This window comes from Vanessa tameamea, chromosome 11 (assembly GCF_037043105.1).
Source record: "Vanessa tameamea isolate UH-Manoa-2023 chromosome 11, ilVanTame1 primary haplotype, whole genome shotgun sequence".
Classification (NCBI taxonomy): Eukaryota; Metazoa; Arthropoda; class Insecta; order Lepidoptera; family Nymphalidae; genus Vanessa; species Vanessa tameamea.
Window position 1 is genome coordinate 4,462,926 of NC_087319.1, and position 17,999 is coordinate 4,480,924.

General features: G+C 30.4%; 1 protein-coding gene across 1 annotated transcript in view; it reads left to right on the top strand.

Moving 5' to 3' along the window:
* Window positions 1-17,105, top strand: part of LOC113400890 (octopamine receptor) — a 57,416-nt gene extending 40,311 nt beyond the window's left edge. The window contains exons 2-3 of the mRNA XM_064216273.1: window positions 14,623-14,690; window positions 14,778-17,105. Coding sequence (XP_064072343.1) covers window positions 14,931-16,367 — 1,437 coding nt within the window. The 5' untranslated portion in view covers window positions 14,623-14,690; window positions 14,778-14,930 and the 3' untranslated portion in view covers window positions 16,368-17,105. The remainder of the gene's footprint in view (window positions 1-14,622; window positions 14,691-14,777) is intronic.
* Window positions 17,106-17,999: the final 894 nt, after the last annotated feature.

Consider the following 17,999-nt stretch of genomic DNA (forward strand, 5'->3'; position numbering starts at 1 on the left):
TTAATGACTTTGCCCCATGATATTTAAATAAAGTTCTAAAGTTATTTGACAATAAAATCAGTATCAGACCATCAAAGTCTACTTTGCCAAAACATAAATTTTTCTCACGAGTTTATGAGTGTCGGGTCATCAAAGCGTGACAATTTGTGACAAAAACCAGAAAAAAATGGGATACATATTTGAAAAAATAATATGTCATTTTTTCTTCATTACACAGGCGTTAAAATGTTTCTCACGAGACTACTTAAGTCTTTGTTTGAGGAAAACTGTTTGAAAATAATTGGCCACGAATGTGAGGTTTCCGTGGTTAGACATAAAATCTTGTGACGTCTTTCTCATACTACGAATACTTGTGTTATTGCGGTACAAACAGACGACTTAATGATGGTTTGTTTTTCTCTATAATAGCTTGTTCTTATTCAAATATTACTGTTAAAATAACTGAATAAATATAATAAATCGCTTATAATAGTAAGATATAAAAAGTAACCTCTTTGTATCCCACTGCTGGGCCTTTGCCTTCACTTCTCAATTGTACGTGCTGTGAGCTTATCTATGACGTCGCAACAGGTAGTCGATTATCATGCATGAGCATGAGACGAGTTACATATATAAATTAGGCACATGATAATTCGATACTTGCTTGGGGTTTGAACCCGCAGCTCTGTTAAGATTTTTATTTTCTAGCTACTAGGCCACATCGACTCTCAAATTATATCTATATACTGTTTTATTATATAACTTATGTAACATTTAACGGAGTAAGTGAATATACTTTAGCTTTATCAAATTACATTCATTTGTATAAAACATGTTGAACGTATTTGCAGAGTAAAGGCAACACGATATAAATTAAACAAACGAATGTTCTTCTTTACGTATTAGATTACACGAGAATCGGTAATTTTAATAGGTATTTGTGTGTGATAATACTCACGGGACAGACTCCATTACAGCATATAATGATGTATCCACATTCAGTGTGATTTAAAACTTATGGTTTTTATTTTTTCCCTTTAATTAAATATATATATTTATTATTTAATCTTCAATAATCTGATTATGAATGTTGTCATTGGAAAAATCAAAAGTACTAGATATATTTTTCAGTAAAAAATATTGTGTTTTTATTCAATTGTTGGCTTTAAGATGTTTTATATAAATTAAATTCAATTATGACAGATTATGTGCGAGAATGTATGAGCAAACACAGGCACAAATACAACTTCGATATCCTCACTTTTATATAACTTAGTATGTACATACACATACTAAGTCCTAGGTAAGTACATACACATACTAAGTCCTAGGAAACGTACGTACTTTTTTACATACTTTTCAATGTACAGGAATCTAACATGCTGACTACGAAACTCCAGATCACTGATATTTTTAAGTCTTTCACATAAAAATAACAAATTTTACTGGCTCAGCGTGAGATTCGGAAGAGGATCGCAACCATACATCAGGGATGTTATGGATGTGTAATTTCTGATCTGTAAAGTATACGCATATAAGAATAATATTTTACCGGTTTCAGGTACGGTTATGGAAACAAAATTATTTTTGATTATCCGATTGTTTCGGACACTTTCATTTACGGATATTAAATAAATAAGAAATAAAAAATGAAAAATTACAATATATGAATTTGACTTTATTTGTAGGCTATGATTTATTATTATGTATATAATGTTTATTTACTTGTCCGTTATATGTATATACATATATATATGTATATACACATATATATACATATATATATGTATATACACATATATATACATATATATATGTATATACACATATATATACATATATATATGTATATGTATATACACATAACGTGCAAGTAAATAAACATTATGCTAAAACAAAATTATAATAAACATTTTCTATCGGTTTCGGTTACGGTTACGGATGGATTTTTGTTTCGAATATCCGAGAGTTTCGACCACGGCAACGAAGTTCCATAACATCCCTTCTATATACTAGTCTCGGCCAAATATGTCGTTATAATTGGTAATTGGGAAGATAAGTGGATTAGAGCTACGCTGGCACTATAGGTAACGAGATACAGAAATCCAGCAGTCGGCTAACAAGTTGCCCGATATGTCGACGACATGATACGATGCGTTCGCGAAAATAATTGTGGTCTATTTTATAACATTACTAAATCAAATAAAATCAGACTGTCAACAAAATAGAAGTAATTCAAGTTTGCCGAAATAAATTCTGACTTTGTTTGTTAAATATTCAAAATTTTATTATTTAAAATAAGTTCTTCGAAAACAATTTGTCTATTGATTTTATAAATGATTAATTATATTACAAATAAATAAATTAATTAATAAATAAAATAAATGGTCGATAAGAATTTCGAGGAAAAAATTACTCATAATGTCTCATTAAGTATGGTAACCAGGACTCTGCCTATGTGTACATGTATCAAGTCTAACTCAAATAGCGCCGAAGCTCTCCTTATCATGGTCACACTTCAAATATAAAAAATATTATTTCTTTTTGATATAATTTTCATTGTGGTGTTTCTGTATGTTATATATCTTTGTAAGATTTTAAATGAACATGGTTATTTTTATTACTAACAGTATTTAAAACGGCATGTTTACCATGTTTTTTATTTTCTCGTCGAGACGAGACGAGTCTCGTGAACAAGACATTCGAGCTCCACCAAATAAAAATAAAAAACATGGTAAATATCCCGTTTTAAATACTGTTATATATCTTTGTGTCGAAATTTTTAATATTTATGTATATAATACACTCAACAGTTTCAGGTGATTTTATAAGTTGTGCTAGTCCTTTTGAGTTTAAATATATCTTCAAGCATTTATATTTAAGTACTTTTATCTAGTACAGTAGTAGTGAGAGTAACAGAATTATGCTTATCAAAATAAGCTCTGTAGTAAACAGCTGCTATTTAAAAATTTTACACTCTATACATTGAGAAAAGGTTTTAGGGTCGTTGACTTCTTGATGTAACTCCAAGGATTGCAGATTATAAATGTCAATCAATGTGACAAAAAGTACTCATTCTGTGTATGAATCAAACATCTTTTCATATCATGGAATAACACTAGTATTTACAGAGGTCGCTTTCTATATAAGAGGTAGTCTTGAAATTGATTGACCCGATTTATTTAAAACGTTCACATTAGGATAGGTTATAGTTTATGGGCAAATGTAAGCTACATAGGACGATTCTGTTAAGTAATGTTTTAAAGATATTACTATGTCAATGTAGGCAGAGGAAAAATAGTCGGGCTAAGCGATTTCCAGGCGAACATTGGCTAGACTGTTATGGATAATCCGAAACACCGTATCGCACATTTGAAAACATAGAGAACATATAGATATTTGCGAATGCAATGATTTTAGATGTATATTAGTAAATATTTTTTGAGAAATAATAAATGCAAACGCTAGTTTTATTTAGATTTATTTGTCAAAGTAACTGAAAGTTATTCCATTTTGTAAAAAAAAAAATAGATTAATTTTATGGTTACAATTTTGTGCAACAAAAAAATAATAACAATAAAAACTTCTTGACTACGATATTTAGATCAATATTTTTTTAGAATATGTGAGAATAAATCCCCAGGGGTCCGCGGTTTGATGTATATTAAATAAGTAATGGCGGAGAGATCACTGGGAGCGATAGTGATTGTATTATGATATCTCGAGGCAAAACCTCTATTTTACCCATATGAAACCAGGACACTAAGGTAGACACATACTAAATCACACATCACATATATTTTCGTGCTACGGACATATACCAATATACCAAGGTTTTGCTCAAGTCTGAACGTGCTATTTGCAAGCATGCTATTTAAATATTTATTTTGGGTGAAAAATAAAGTACACGCCATATTCAAACAAATGAATTAGCGTCGACGATATAATTAAAAGTAAACTTTACTTTAACAAATTAAAACGTTTCGTCGAGTTGAAACAAAAGCTCTCTTTGCCATTGTCCTTAAAACTAAAAAAAAGGATTGTTATGCCTGTAGCTTTAAATTCGCTTAATATTTAATATAAATTCAATTTATTTATTTTCCTAAATGAATGAAAATGTTGAATGTAGATCAATAAGTATTCATTAGTTTTAAACCAGGAAATGATTTTCTTAGCTGGGATCGGTTTTCCTTAAATCTCATTTAATTCATCGATTAACATTGTGTTTTTCCATCAGTCTGTCAGAGCCTATTTGTATTTATCAATCTAATGTATGAAAACAATTAAAATTAATAATTTGTATTAGAGTTGGCGAATCGATTATGGGTGTACTTGAAAGATGATTTTGGTAGAAAGTTTTTTTTTAAATATAATGGCATTATGATATGTCACAGAAAATAAATGAGAATTAATATTAAACAATGACGATAAAATCATATACAAAAAAAAATAAGTATATCTCCTAATCCTCATAGATTCACAAAACATACACAAAAATACGTCTTTACAAAAGGTCGTAAAGTAAATATACTACTTAAATTCAGCGAGAAACAACAAGAACAATTGGTCTTGTCATTAATACTGCAGTTATTTACGCGAAAACTTTGCAATCCATAACAGTTCTGACGCATAAGATACATTCAAATGTTAATATTAAATATGTTTTTTTAAAATATCTTTATAAGTATTTGTGTCGATCCGAAGATTTACGTTTTCTTTATTTTTTAAGTATGTGGCTATGTTATTTTTATATAATTTTATTCTTTAATACTTTCTATCCTTATGTTTTTAACTGAGAAATAAATATATAATCTTCATCTTATTTTATATCGTGATGATACTAAGCTTGCCCCAAGCGAGTCCGAAGTCTGACCCCGCATATTGACGTTTAATGTTTTCTTTTACAATACCTTTTTCTGAGTTCTTTGCCAAAAAGATTCATATCGAGTCTATTATTATATAATGATTCCTTTAATAGAACTTGGTAGAATTATTTTGTAAGAAAATAATACACTTTTCAAATTAAAGCTAAGTAAAGTTACTTATCTCGTACAATACATGCTACTTTTCAGGTTTAAGCAATTTAAAATACACAGCTAAAATTTCCTAAGAATTAATTTAATGTCAAATTATGATCTCAGCTGTTTTCCTAATTTTAGACGACTTGGAAATATGTAACGCCTAGGTGTATTTGTAAGGACGGGCCTCAATCAAATGAAATCAAATCAAAATATACTTTACTCAAGTAGGCTTTTACGGGAAGTCACTTCGTGCAAGAATTTTAATTAGGCTAAATTACAAAACGTCTTACTTATAACTTAGCTATTGAACTGTTTCTAAGTCTAAATTTTATTTTTAATTTGTATTTTAGTTTTATTTACATTGAGTATTGTTTTTAATTAATTTTGTGGGAATTTTACAGGGCGACCTTTAGTCCGAATCCGTTCATGTTCGAATACGAATTTCCACCAGCGTCCTTTGTGGTCATTTTATTTTGATTGCTTTGAAATAAGTTCCAAGTTGTTATACATTTTTGGAATGATAAGAAAACAGTTATGTTTTTAAAATAATCTGTAGGACAAGTTTTATAAGGATCTTTTTATATTTTTAAAGCATTTTTGTGGAAAAAAAAGTCAAAAAAATATTGAAGTAATATCTTTTTCCGTCTCGCATTTTTAAATTGAGACGGATAATTACTATTTTCATATTGACAAATAACCAGTGTTTAATCGTTTTTATAAATCAAAAGAAAAAAATAGATTTTAATTGATACTATTTTTTAAATAAATTTTTGAAGTTGCATTTTTGACTTATTTTGAAAAAATCTAAAAACCTGATAGCTCAAAAATGGTTCACTTTTGCGTCATGCATATGGGGGGTAAAATTATCGCAAATAGTCACTCCTATCACCTCCTAACGGGAATACGTCGAATTACCAATAATCCTGTATAATCGTACATAAGTATTTGCGCAAACATAGATGACACTGTACTCCCTCACTGTCACGACACGATCGGAAAGAGCTTAGCCGCAGTCCCACAGATTTTTCAACCTTTTTACGTAAATTTCGGGACACGGGTGATAACACACTTCCGGATTCTGGGCTGCCACTGAAAATTATTCGACGGAAAATACAATAAAGTTTAATTGGCCCGTCTCGGTCTAAAACCCAAACGAGTCAGTTAAGTGTATGATATTACGAAATAAAAAACCGACCAAGTGCGAGTCATACTCGTGCACGAAGGATCCCATCTCATTATCTATAAAAACGGCAAAAAAATCAAGTTTGTTATATTTGAGCCTCTTAAATATATTAATTTTATTCTGTTTTTTAATATTTGTCGTTATAGCGGTAATATATATAAAAATACATTATATGTGAAAATTTCAACTGTCTAACTATCACGGTTCATGTGATACAGCCTGGTGACAGACAGACAGACTGACGGACGAACATCGGAGTCTTAATCCAGTTTTACCTTTTGGGTACGAAACCCTAATAATAAGGGTATGGCATATATGTACGTCACCTATCTCGCTAGACGTCAGCAGCCGTTCTAATATAAATTGAAATAATAATGAGGTATTCGTCGAACCTACACTAATAACTAAGGCATTACTAATGAATTTTGCCTCGGCCTCTAATACTCTTGAGTTTCTACTTGACTTAGTTAGGATTTACTTTAGGCTTATCTAACTGAAAGTGAGATAATTGACTTCTAAATTAGTAATCTGTGGACGATAAGCTTTAGGTACCGAACTCACTTAAGATTTTATGATGTTATGTTGGCTCATCTTAGGAATCCAATTAGAAGTTGATCATACCTTACCTAACATCGAGGTTTTATTAAACAAAACAGAAATTACTATGCGGCTTTAATGAGACTACGAAAACAGTCTAATAAAGCGAATTTGACGTAATTTAATTTGGGTTTTACTAATTTAAATACAAAGTATTAAAATCAGGAGAAATAAAATGTATAACATGAATTAATTGAAAGTTATATGTTACCTTCAAGATATTACATTCACGGTGGGTATAAATTCACACACACACAAACAAACACATAAAAAACTAAGATCTATTAACATACATAATACACCAATAACCATAAGTTATATGGTCGAATAGATAAACAAAACTTAAAAAAAACACTTAAGGTTTTATTATTAATATTATAACTTTGAAGATAAAATTATTATAACAACAGTTGAGAGCAACTTATGAGTATAAACTCGAACTTATAAGTTGTTAAGACTCAATCGTTTGAATTAACTTTGCACCCGAATTGTATTAAAAACAAAACAAGCTAGAGATCTTAATTAAATATAATCTATTAATAGCAAGAAATTGGGCATATTGATGAGTTGAATATTCAATATGTTAATTCTTGACATTCTGAACATCTCAATTAAACTACAGTGAAGAGTGCCTTCCGTAAACTATATTTACATCAGAATTCCAAACGGAGGGATTAGTGATGGAAAATAATTTGCATTTTAATTTATTTTGACAACCTCTTTTCATTGATAATGCTATATTTTTGTTTAAACAGATACGACCTTTTTAATTTATTTTTGTTTTTCAAGTTGCTTTTCATAAATTCCATTGTTATACTGACTCATTGAATATTTATCAGCACCCTCTTAGTTGAAGTTTTGAATATTTTATCTTATATATTAATAGCGTAATTACGTAACCGATTTTTGTTCCAGCGATTAAGGGACGATAGCTTCACGTAGAAGATCGGTTATGGTCTTATTTTGAAGAACTTCAGCCGTAGATGTACAGAAACTATATAAAGATGATTCTTGATTGCAATTAACTAAATAGTTACGATTTAACAATAAATTAATTTTAAAGAGCGGAAAAATGTTACTGGCCGTGTAGAGAGTGGCATTGTGTCTGTATAAAAAAAACAAATAAAGTAAAACGCGCGACAAGACGTCATCAGCTTACAATGAAATTAAATCAAAATAAAGCCTGTCGAATGAATAAACGCAAAGTTTCGCGGGTGACCCACTACTTAATATAAATATTTATATCCATGTAGAAATTAGCTTGTCTAGCTATCCATCAGTCGCGAATTTATTCCTAAAACGCTGACAACAAAATTGACGTCATTTTATGTTGGCTTTAAACGCTGTAAGAGCCTTCTCGGCTCTCGGCTACTCGGCAACATTAAGATTTCATGTACTTGTGTTTATAATTCATTTCGTTCTTGACGCAACAAATTCTGAGGAAACTTAATTCTGTCGGACTTAGATATTTATTTATTTATTAAATTTATGAGTCTCCAACAAAAGATACACACTAAATACATATTCTTAAAATAAAACTATATAAAGATTACAAATTGTGTGCTCCTTCAATTATAGGAGACCACAGCATGGACTATTAAGCAAAAAATATTTCAATACAATTATTATTAAGATAAAAAGTGAAAAAAAATTACAACTAGAAACTTAAAATTAAGAATAAGCTAATTAATAATTAAACTTTTTGTTTTATTATTATATTATATTTATTATTATTTTGTGTTATTTATATATTATAATAATATCATTATTATAATAAATATTTACGGACTGTTACTATACTATACGTTAAGTTATTATGTGTACCAGCTAAAATCGAATTATTATTATTAAATTTAATAAATATATATATTTGATCTGATCCTAACAATTGGACTGATGTTTATTTATTTGCATTGACTGAGTCCAATAGTTTTTTTCTACGTTTGCTATATTGGGTAATGCTTCTGATGACTACTCCGGTATATATGTAGGGTAATGTTTTATATCCATTATATGATCTTTTCAAACAAACGTTTAATGTAAAATTATTCAAACTTAAATTCCTTTATTCAATATAGAAGCATTACACTTACTTATTGATGGTCAAATGAAACACTACCACCGGTTCGGAAAAGAAAATACCCTGACCTGATATTAATTCCAAACATTCTAAAGCTTCTCACTACTATCCAATAATATTAATTTAGATTTACTAGTAAATTACATGTACATTACACACATATATATTTCCTTGTCTGTCATCTCCAATTTTACATTTGAAAGAAGAAGACAAAACTTCATTTAACGACACAGTCTTTTACACGACGTCCATAATATACGATTATGTTAAATATTAGTCGTAATAAAAAGGTCGGCACATGATAATTAATATTGTCCAGACTGTTCAGAAATAACAGCTTATACTAAAATATACCCAAAAAAGTATAAGATTTGTATCGAATTTATATTGTTATTCATTCTACAGTTGGCTACGTTCACTAATTATTCTCCAATGTGATTAATTGTTGCAAACATTACTTTGCAGAAAACGTTGAAATAACATTGTAAGTCCATTCTCCTCATCTTCCTTATTTTCTTGTGCTGATGATTGATTTAATCGTCGTTTATTAGAGAATTATAAATATAGACTAAATTTTATTAAATATCATCTAATCTGTATAATGTTCGTCGAATTTATTATATTGGTCTCTCGAAAACATTTTCGATAGTGCTTGTAAATATGATACGCAAGCAAGCTTGAACCCCAAGGACGGACATATGTTACTTTCTTTTGATTCACCCTTATAGGGGGAAAGTTTGGGAATCAAATACAAATGGGAAAGTTGGCCGTTGAAAAAGGCAACAAAATACGGAATAGTATGACGGGATCGAATTTAGTAGGACCCCATACGGCGTTGCCAAACTTTATCAAGATACCAAAATAATTAATAGAAAATATAATACAAAAAGAATTCAGCCCAGTCCAACAGTCTCCACACTAAACTCACGCTGCTTCCAAATAATTTACAACTTGAAGCTATACTGTTTGTGGCACGTTATGAAAAATGGTGTAATAGTACAAGATCCGAATCTTAAACGACCATCACCGAGCTGATAATAGAATGAAACATATTTTATAACAAATTTAGTATATAAGAAAATATGTCAAGAATGGGTAAAAAAAAATAGTTTTGAATTAAATGTTGCAACATCAAGATAATAAGAAAATTCTTACCTTGACTTAAAGTATCAAACGTATAGAAAGTGCAGCCGTTGAGTTGCCTATTCTTTGCCTGGACAAACTACTCGGTTGTCAGATATAAGTGGGTATGTCGATGCCAGTTACCCACCCTCACTTGCTTGATAATAGATTTTTTTTATATCAATATAAGCGTATGTTTTATTGCGAACACGTTGATATAGGGTTGCCTGCAAAAAACTTGGTCCTAATCGAGTTTTGCGAATTTTAAAGATTAACTTTTAACGCGAGTGGAAATGTGTGACAGAGAGATCCGAATTGAGTATAGCGGGTAATAATAAGGGACCCAACATTTTGATACTGATGTTCTTTTAATTTTACTCGGAAATATGGACAAACTGTCAGAATCTACAAATTTTCTAGCTACTTCAGCAATTAAGAAGCAGTCGAACTATCTCGATTGCATTAACTGCATCGATTTAGCAGTGAAGTTGGGTCCCAAACTATGTAAAAGAAATGATCCTCTCATTTAAGGACAACAGGCGATCAACATAAGAACACATTAATATTAGATTGAAAAATATATAACTATAAATGTTTTTTTTAGTATGTAGGATTTTAGACAAGTTTAAGGATGTACATAGTTAAACTAAATAATAGTTTATACAAGTTTATAGATGGGTATCTCGAATTCCGAGGTGAAACTACTAAGAGATGACTGGATGAATTTTTAATTTCGCCGAAAAAGTAGAACTCACACGCATACTTGAGTTCATATCCATTTCTAAAACCTTAAATTGAAATATGCATTAGTATTATAAATAAACCTAAGAAAAAACCTTTAAAAAAATTAAGGATTTTCGTGATAAGCTGAATTCCACGCGGACCGCGAGTACAGCTTGTATATTATTTAAATTCATATATTTTTTTATGTAAAGCCATAAAAAAAAACAAATATTTTTGGCTAGTATTCTCAAAGCAAATTCAAGATAAATATTACTTCTATTATTAAATTTGCTTTCAACGCTTACATTATTGTAAAAAAATATAAACTTTTATAACAATGATAACCTCGAATCGTTCGCAAACTACGAGGACTCATGAGGCCTATTTAATCCTGATACAGGAGTACAAGGTCGTTTATGATAGTGAAGATAAATTACGCAAAGTTTCAGAGGACGGGAAAAAGGTTATTAATACGTTAAATAAACTTGTAATAAATGAAAGAAATACTGTCAATTTCTGATGAGACTAATTTTCGCTGCGAAATAATTCCATCTTTATTTTAAGCGACACGCTTGAGTTATATTTTTGACAGTTTCGTAATTAAATTACTGCCACTAATGGTTTCGCTGCAACGTGCAGACAAATGGTTTCATAGAATTGCATAGGTTCAGAAGCTTTAGTTCTCGTAAGTAATTAAATTTACTATTCCACGGAGACTCACTTAAGAAAACGAATTCACGTAGCAGAAGAATATTTTAATTTAAAAAGTATCGATAGTGACTCGTGCTGTAATAAATACAATTTGAAGATCTAGACCATTTTTTTTATTTCAAGAAAGAAAAGTTTGAAACGTTAACACATTGTTAGTTAAATATTTTCTCGATATATTTTGTTTGGTTCAAATTTACACAATACCTGTGTTCATAAATATCTTATTGAAAATATATTCATCAAAATCTTTTCCCTATCAGAAAAGGTATTGCGTATGTTATCAAAAATATATTGGAACAAATACTAATCTGATACTCAAGAAAGTATCAAGAAGAAGTAGGCATAGCTGTTATGTTCGTTAGATTGAATTGTTTATCAATCAGATGCAAGTAATTTTTGCAAATTTTTTAAAATATTCAAGCAATTTGAAAGTTCTGAACTCTTCGAAACTGAAATGTTGGACCGTTGAACGCCATAAACCTAACAATTTTCCCATTTAAAATTGTAATTTTGTTGCACTAATAAATTCTAGAAACTTGAAGTAACTGCAGCTATCATTAATTAGTTGGGTGAACCTTCCTTAGGACGTTCATTTTTTGAAGTAGTTTAGCGTTGTGCATTATTTCTAGAAAATTACATCCCTGTTTAAGAATAACTATCTTCGGATTTATTTCTTTGGGTTTTTTTTATTGTGCTCTTTTGTTTAAGTATTCATAGGAACATTTCATTTTGAAATCATCTGTTTACTATTTTTTACCTTTAAAGCAATCTTTACCTAAAAAAAATCTCGCTAATGGTATTGTATAACGTATTTTAAATTTAATTGGCTTTACACTTTCGGGATAAAGGCAAATATATATTTTTAATACGCGCTTTTTTTATTACAATCTATACTAATATTAAAAATGCAAAAGTGGCTCTGTCTGTCTATCTGTTGCTCTTTCACGGTCAAACCACTGAACCGTATTTGATCAATATTGGTATGAAGCAAGCTTGAACTTCTTTATGCCTATAATAACTGACGAGCAACCCCTTATTTATTTTATTTATTATTTAATTTATTTCCTAAAGAAAGTAAGATATTAATTACAGAATATATATTATAAATGCTGTAAGTGACTTCTTGAAGTAACTGTCATTCAAAGTCGTGATCACTAGCCAATAGATGATCAGTTTGATCGATGGTCTCTCACAAAATTAATCTAAAACACACACACACACACACGTACTCTTTTGATAAGTAATGACAATTTGGTATACATACATTTAAACATGACTACCATTAAATTTGTTGTATATTAATAATTGAATGAGGTTCTGATTAGCCTAATGGCTGCGCCTGAACTCTTTTTGATTGTGTCCGATTTACTGCCATCGGATTATGAGAATGAAGGAAAACCGAGTGAAAATATTTTTGTGAATCTAATATATTCAGCACAATGGGTTATTCTTCCTTGAAAATGGTTATAAACTTCGAAGGAAAAAGTAAATATTCAAATACGATTACGAAACCCGTCGTCTAGTATATTTTGGTCATTTTCATAGTATGATTTCTTATGGCATGTCGCTTTAGATATTGAATCTGTTTTAATTTAAAAAAAAAAGAGCTAAAGACGGGATTCGGGATGTCTTTAACAGCAATGTTAGGTATATTTATAATAACATTGATCACTTTATTAAAAAAGGATAAGCTTATAACGTCAAATTTGCGACAAGGTATTCGTTTCTATAATAAAATTAATAATGACTCACATATTTTTAACTTTGTTGATTAACAAATTAAAATAATTTGTTAAAAAAATCCATTATACATATATAAAATGGAGCATGGATCTAATACTTGTTATCGTTACAGGATTATATAATTTTAATTGTATTTACAGACATATATGTCATTTGTCATTGTATTTACAGACATACACTTTGTATATGAAAGATTAAGAGTAACTACTGAGTTTTTTGCCGGTTCTTCTCGGTAGAATCATGAATAAATTATATTTTTATTTTGATTGAAACCTCCTTTTATCAAGAACGGTCTGCACGATTAATGAAAATAAATTACATTTATTCGTATTGTGTCCGTTTTTAACTCGGTACGTGTGCGGTATAGCGGTTATGTGGCACTTTATCTGAGATATCTTGTACATTTTCAAACCTTATCATTTCATTATTCACTAAAAAACATGATCAGATCATTAATAACAATAATGTTATTTAAAATTAGTTTACTCCATATTGACATGTTTATTTATGAAGGGATTGCTAACCAAAATTTTACTTAGTGGTAGGACTTTGGCAAGCCCGTCTGGGTAGGTACCAGCCACTCATCAGATATTCAGCCGCCAAGAAGCAACACTTGGTATTGTTGTGTTCCAGTTTGAAGGGTGAGTGAGACAAGGGACATAACATATTAGTTCCCAAGGTTGATGGCGCATTGGTGAAGGAACGGATGGTTAACATTTCTGATAGCGCCAATGTCTATGGGCGTTGGTGATCATTTATCATCAGGTGGCCCATTTACCAGTCAACCTACCCATTAGAGAAAATAAAAACGTGACAAATCTTCATAAAAAATAATCCAAACGCACATATAACTTGGGCATGGCCTTGGATTACCACTGCTTGAACATCGAAGTATGACTAACAAAACGAAAACATTACAAAGTATAAATACCCATACCCATTAAAAATATAAGACCCGGTATATAATAAAGCACTTTAGTAATACCCGTTGATATACCAATTTTCCTTTCAATTTAGGAGTAACGGTTGTAATAGAAATAAGTATCACAACAACACACGATTGGGTAGATAAGGTTGAACTTGCAAATATCTTAGTGATATGCGAATATCATTTGCTATGGAGACTTAAGCAAAAAATTAAGTATTTATATATATATATATATAGTATATTGTTATAATAGGTTCTATTATTATAGAACCTGTTGATAAAGTATGGGTTATATGGTTAAAATAATAATTGATTAATTAATTAAGTTGAACTAATAATATTAAGATATAAAATACAATAAATTTCTATACCATCATCCAAGCCAAATTGGAGCAGCATGGGGTGAAGGGTGAAGTGAAAAAATGTGAAACATTTTTTCATACGTACAGTGAATTAATTGCTCTTATAATATTTACTTACCTTTTATATAAATACAACTTATATTCATATTAAAAAAATAATTCTTTTGTTACAGATTGAGTCTTCGCATACAATGAACCGGTTATGTAAGTGGCAAGTCCAAAAAAAAGCTTCGAGCAGCGGGTAAATTTCCTTTTGAACAAAAAGTACTTAAGCAAAAAACTTCATTTCTTTGCTTAAAATATAATACGTTTATTTATTTTGTTACAGAAAAATGCTGTATAACATAGTACACCTCAAAGAAATTAAATTTCCGGATCAAATGAAAACATATTTCAGCCATATGCTCTCAGAAAGTATTCGGAACATCTTTCCGAGCAAAGGGAACAATGCTACGTGAAATGAAGCCAAAAAAACAGCAAAATGGGCCAAACTTACACGCATGCCTACGCTAACTTAACTTCGATAAATTACTCGCAATCTTACGACGTAATAGACGTTGATAAAGACGTGTGTGCCGTCGCAGATGACCCTAAATATCCAAGTAGCTTAGGAATAACTCTGGCCGTGCCAGAATGGGAGGCCATTTGTACAGCCATAGTACTGACCCTTATTATTATCTCGACTATTGTTGGTAATATCTTAGTAATATTAAGTGTGTTCACGTATAAACCTCTTAGAATAGTCCAAAACTTCTTTATAGTATCACTCGCTGTAGCGGATTTAACAGTAGCAATTTTAGTCCTTCCACTCAATGTAGCTTACTCGATTCTCGGACAATGGGTGTTTGGAATATATATGTGTAAAATGTGGCTAACATGCGATATAATGTGTTGCACATCGTCCATACTAAACCTTTGCGCAATAGCTCTTGACAGATACTGGGCAATAACTGATCCAATAAACTACGCACAAAAGAGAACACTGGAACGGGTGCTTGTAATGATTGGAGTAGTTTGGATATTTTCACTAATTATTAGCTCTCCACCACTTCTTGGGTGGAACGATTGGCCAGAAGTATTTGAGCCAGATACGCCATGTCGGTTAACTTCACAACCTGGATTTGTAATTTTCTCTTCATCTGGATCTTTTTATATACCATTAGTTATAATGACCGTAGTTTACTTTGAAATATATTTAGCAACTAAGAAAAGGTTGAGAGATCGTGCTAAAGCTACAAAAATTAGCACTATATCAAGTGGGCAAAATAGATTTGCTTCGAAAGAATCCGATCATAATGACCAAGATTCGGTAAGCTCGGAGGCGAACCATAACGAACACCAAGGAGTCACACGTCTTGTATCAGACAGTGAGAAGAAGAAGAAACCAAAAAAGGCAACCCCAAAAAAGAAACAAAGGAAACGATATTGGAGCAAAGATGATAAATCACAAAATAAGTTAATTATACCTATTTTATCGAATGACAATTCTGTCACAGATATGGCGGATAATATTGAAAATCGTAATACGTCTTCTGAAAGTAACTCTAAAGAAACACACGAAGACGAAGTTGAGGTTATTGAAACTACTATAGCAAAGGTTCCGAAAAGATCAAGACCTAATCAACAGAATACTGTTTACCAATTTATAGAAGAAAAACAGCGTATTTCACTTACACGAGAGCGTCGAGCGGCTCGTACATTAGGAATTATAATGGGAGTATTTGTCGTATGTTGGTTACCTTTCTTTGTCTTGTATCTTGTTATACCATTCTGTGCAAGCTGCTGTTTATCCAATAAATTCATAAACTTTGTGACATGGCTTGGTTATATAAATTCGGCATTAAATCCACTTATATATACAATATTCAATATGGACTTTAGAAGAGCCTTCAAAAAACTACTTTGTTTCAAGCCTTGAGGATTCAAAAACTTAACCAGCAATCGTGCCAAACTGTTTGTGGTAGAAGTAGATTTAAGCTTGTACTCATTAAAGCCGCTGACTTGCTCAAACGTTTCGAAAGTTTCGAAAATTTATAATTGTTCTACAAATGTAGTGAGTTGTGAATAATATTTATGAAAATTAACGATTCTGTAAATTTAATGTATGATGTGAACCGTCTATAGCATAGTTGAATTAGTAGAAGTTCTTGTATAGTATAAATGTTTTTCAATACTAACTTCAATCGTAGTATTTACCATAACATATTATTATACTTACTCCATTATATTGTATGATATCGTATACTGTAAGTGTACATACAAATAAGTGCAGGTCGTGCATAGCACAGTAGAAAAGTTGAAGATTTATGAAATTATTCAAGTAAAAAAATTAAATTAGTTAATAGTTTAAGGTTATAATGCCAACGAAAACTATTTTAATGTAAATAGCAATAATAATTGAACTGTAAATACATATCTTGTTTCTTGTACAAAGTTGTCGTTAATAATAGGAAAATTTAATTCTTATAATGTTATGGGAAATAATTAATGGCTTCTCTAATAATATCACCTTCTGAATTTTTATCATTTGAGTTGTTAAAAGAATATTGGTGTATATTATATCCCTTTAAAATAATTTGAGCCCTTATTTAAAAGGGATATTAAAATATATTGTTTTTGTTCACTATGTTAATTTTGTAATAAAAAATATATTAGATATTGTCTTTTAATTATTGTACCTTCCTTTCATATATATTATAACGAGAAAGTAATTTTAGGAAAATATCTATAACTATAATGAAATCATTAACTGATAAAACCTTGGAATCTCTGCACAAAAAGCGTTATATGCCATATCTATATTTCTAATTCCACTTATTGAGAACACTGCTAGCAGCTTAGACCATATTACACCGGAATACCTAAAAGATCCTGTAACCACCTCGGCATGTGAAGCCTTAGCCATTGGGACAATTTTTTGGTATCTGGCTATTAGATATATATATGCCAATTTTAACCACATCTCAAAAATAAGATACCGTATGTCTTTTTAGGGTTCCGTAGCTAAATGGCAAAAAACGGAACCCTTATAGATTCGTCATGTCTGTCTGTCTATCCGTCCGTATGTCACAGCCACTTTTTCCGAAAGTATAAGAACTATACCGTTGAAACTTAGTAAGTAGATGTAATCTGTAAACCGCATTAAGATTTTCACGCAAAAATAAAAAATAAATAAAAAATTTGGGGTTACCCCATACTTAGAATTGAAACTCACCATTTTTTTTTCATCAAACCCATACGTGTGGGGTATCTACGGATAGGTCTTCGAAAATTATATGGAGGTTTCTACAATCATTTTTTTCTAATCTGCATAGTTTGCGCGAGAGACACTTCCAAAGTGGTAAAATGTGTCCCCCCCTGTAACTTCGAAAATAAGAGAATGATAAAACTAAAAAAAAAATATATGATGTACATTACCATGCAAACTTCCACCGAAAATTGGTTTGAACGAAATCTAGTAAGTAGTTTTTTTTAATAGGTCATAAATCGTAAACCGCAATTTACTTTTCATTCAATCAACTCAAACATAAAAATAAAAAATTGATTTTCA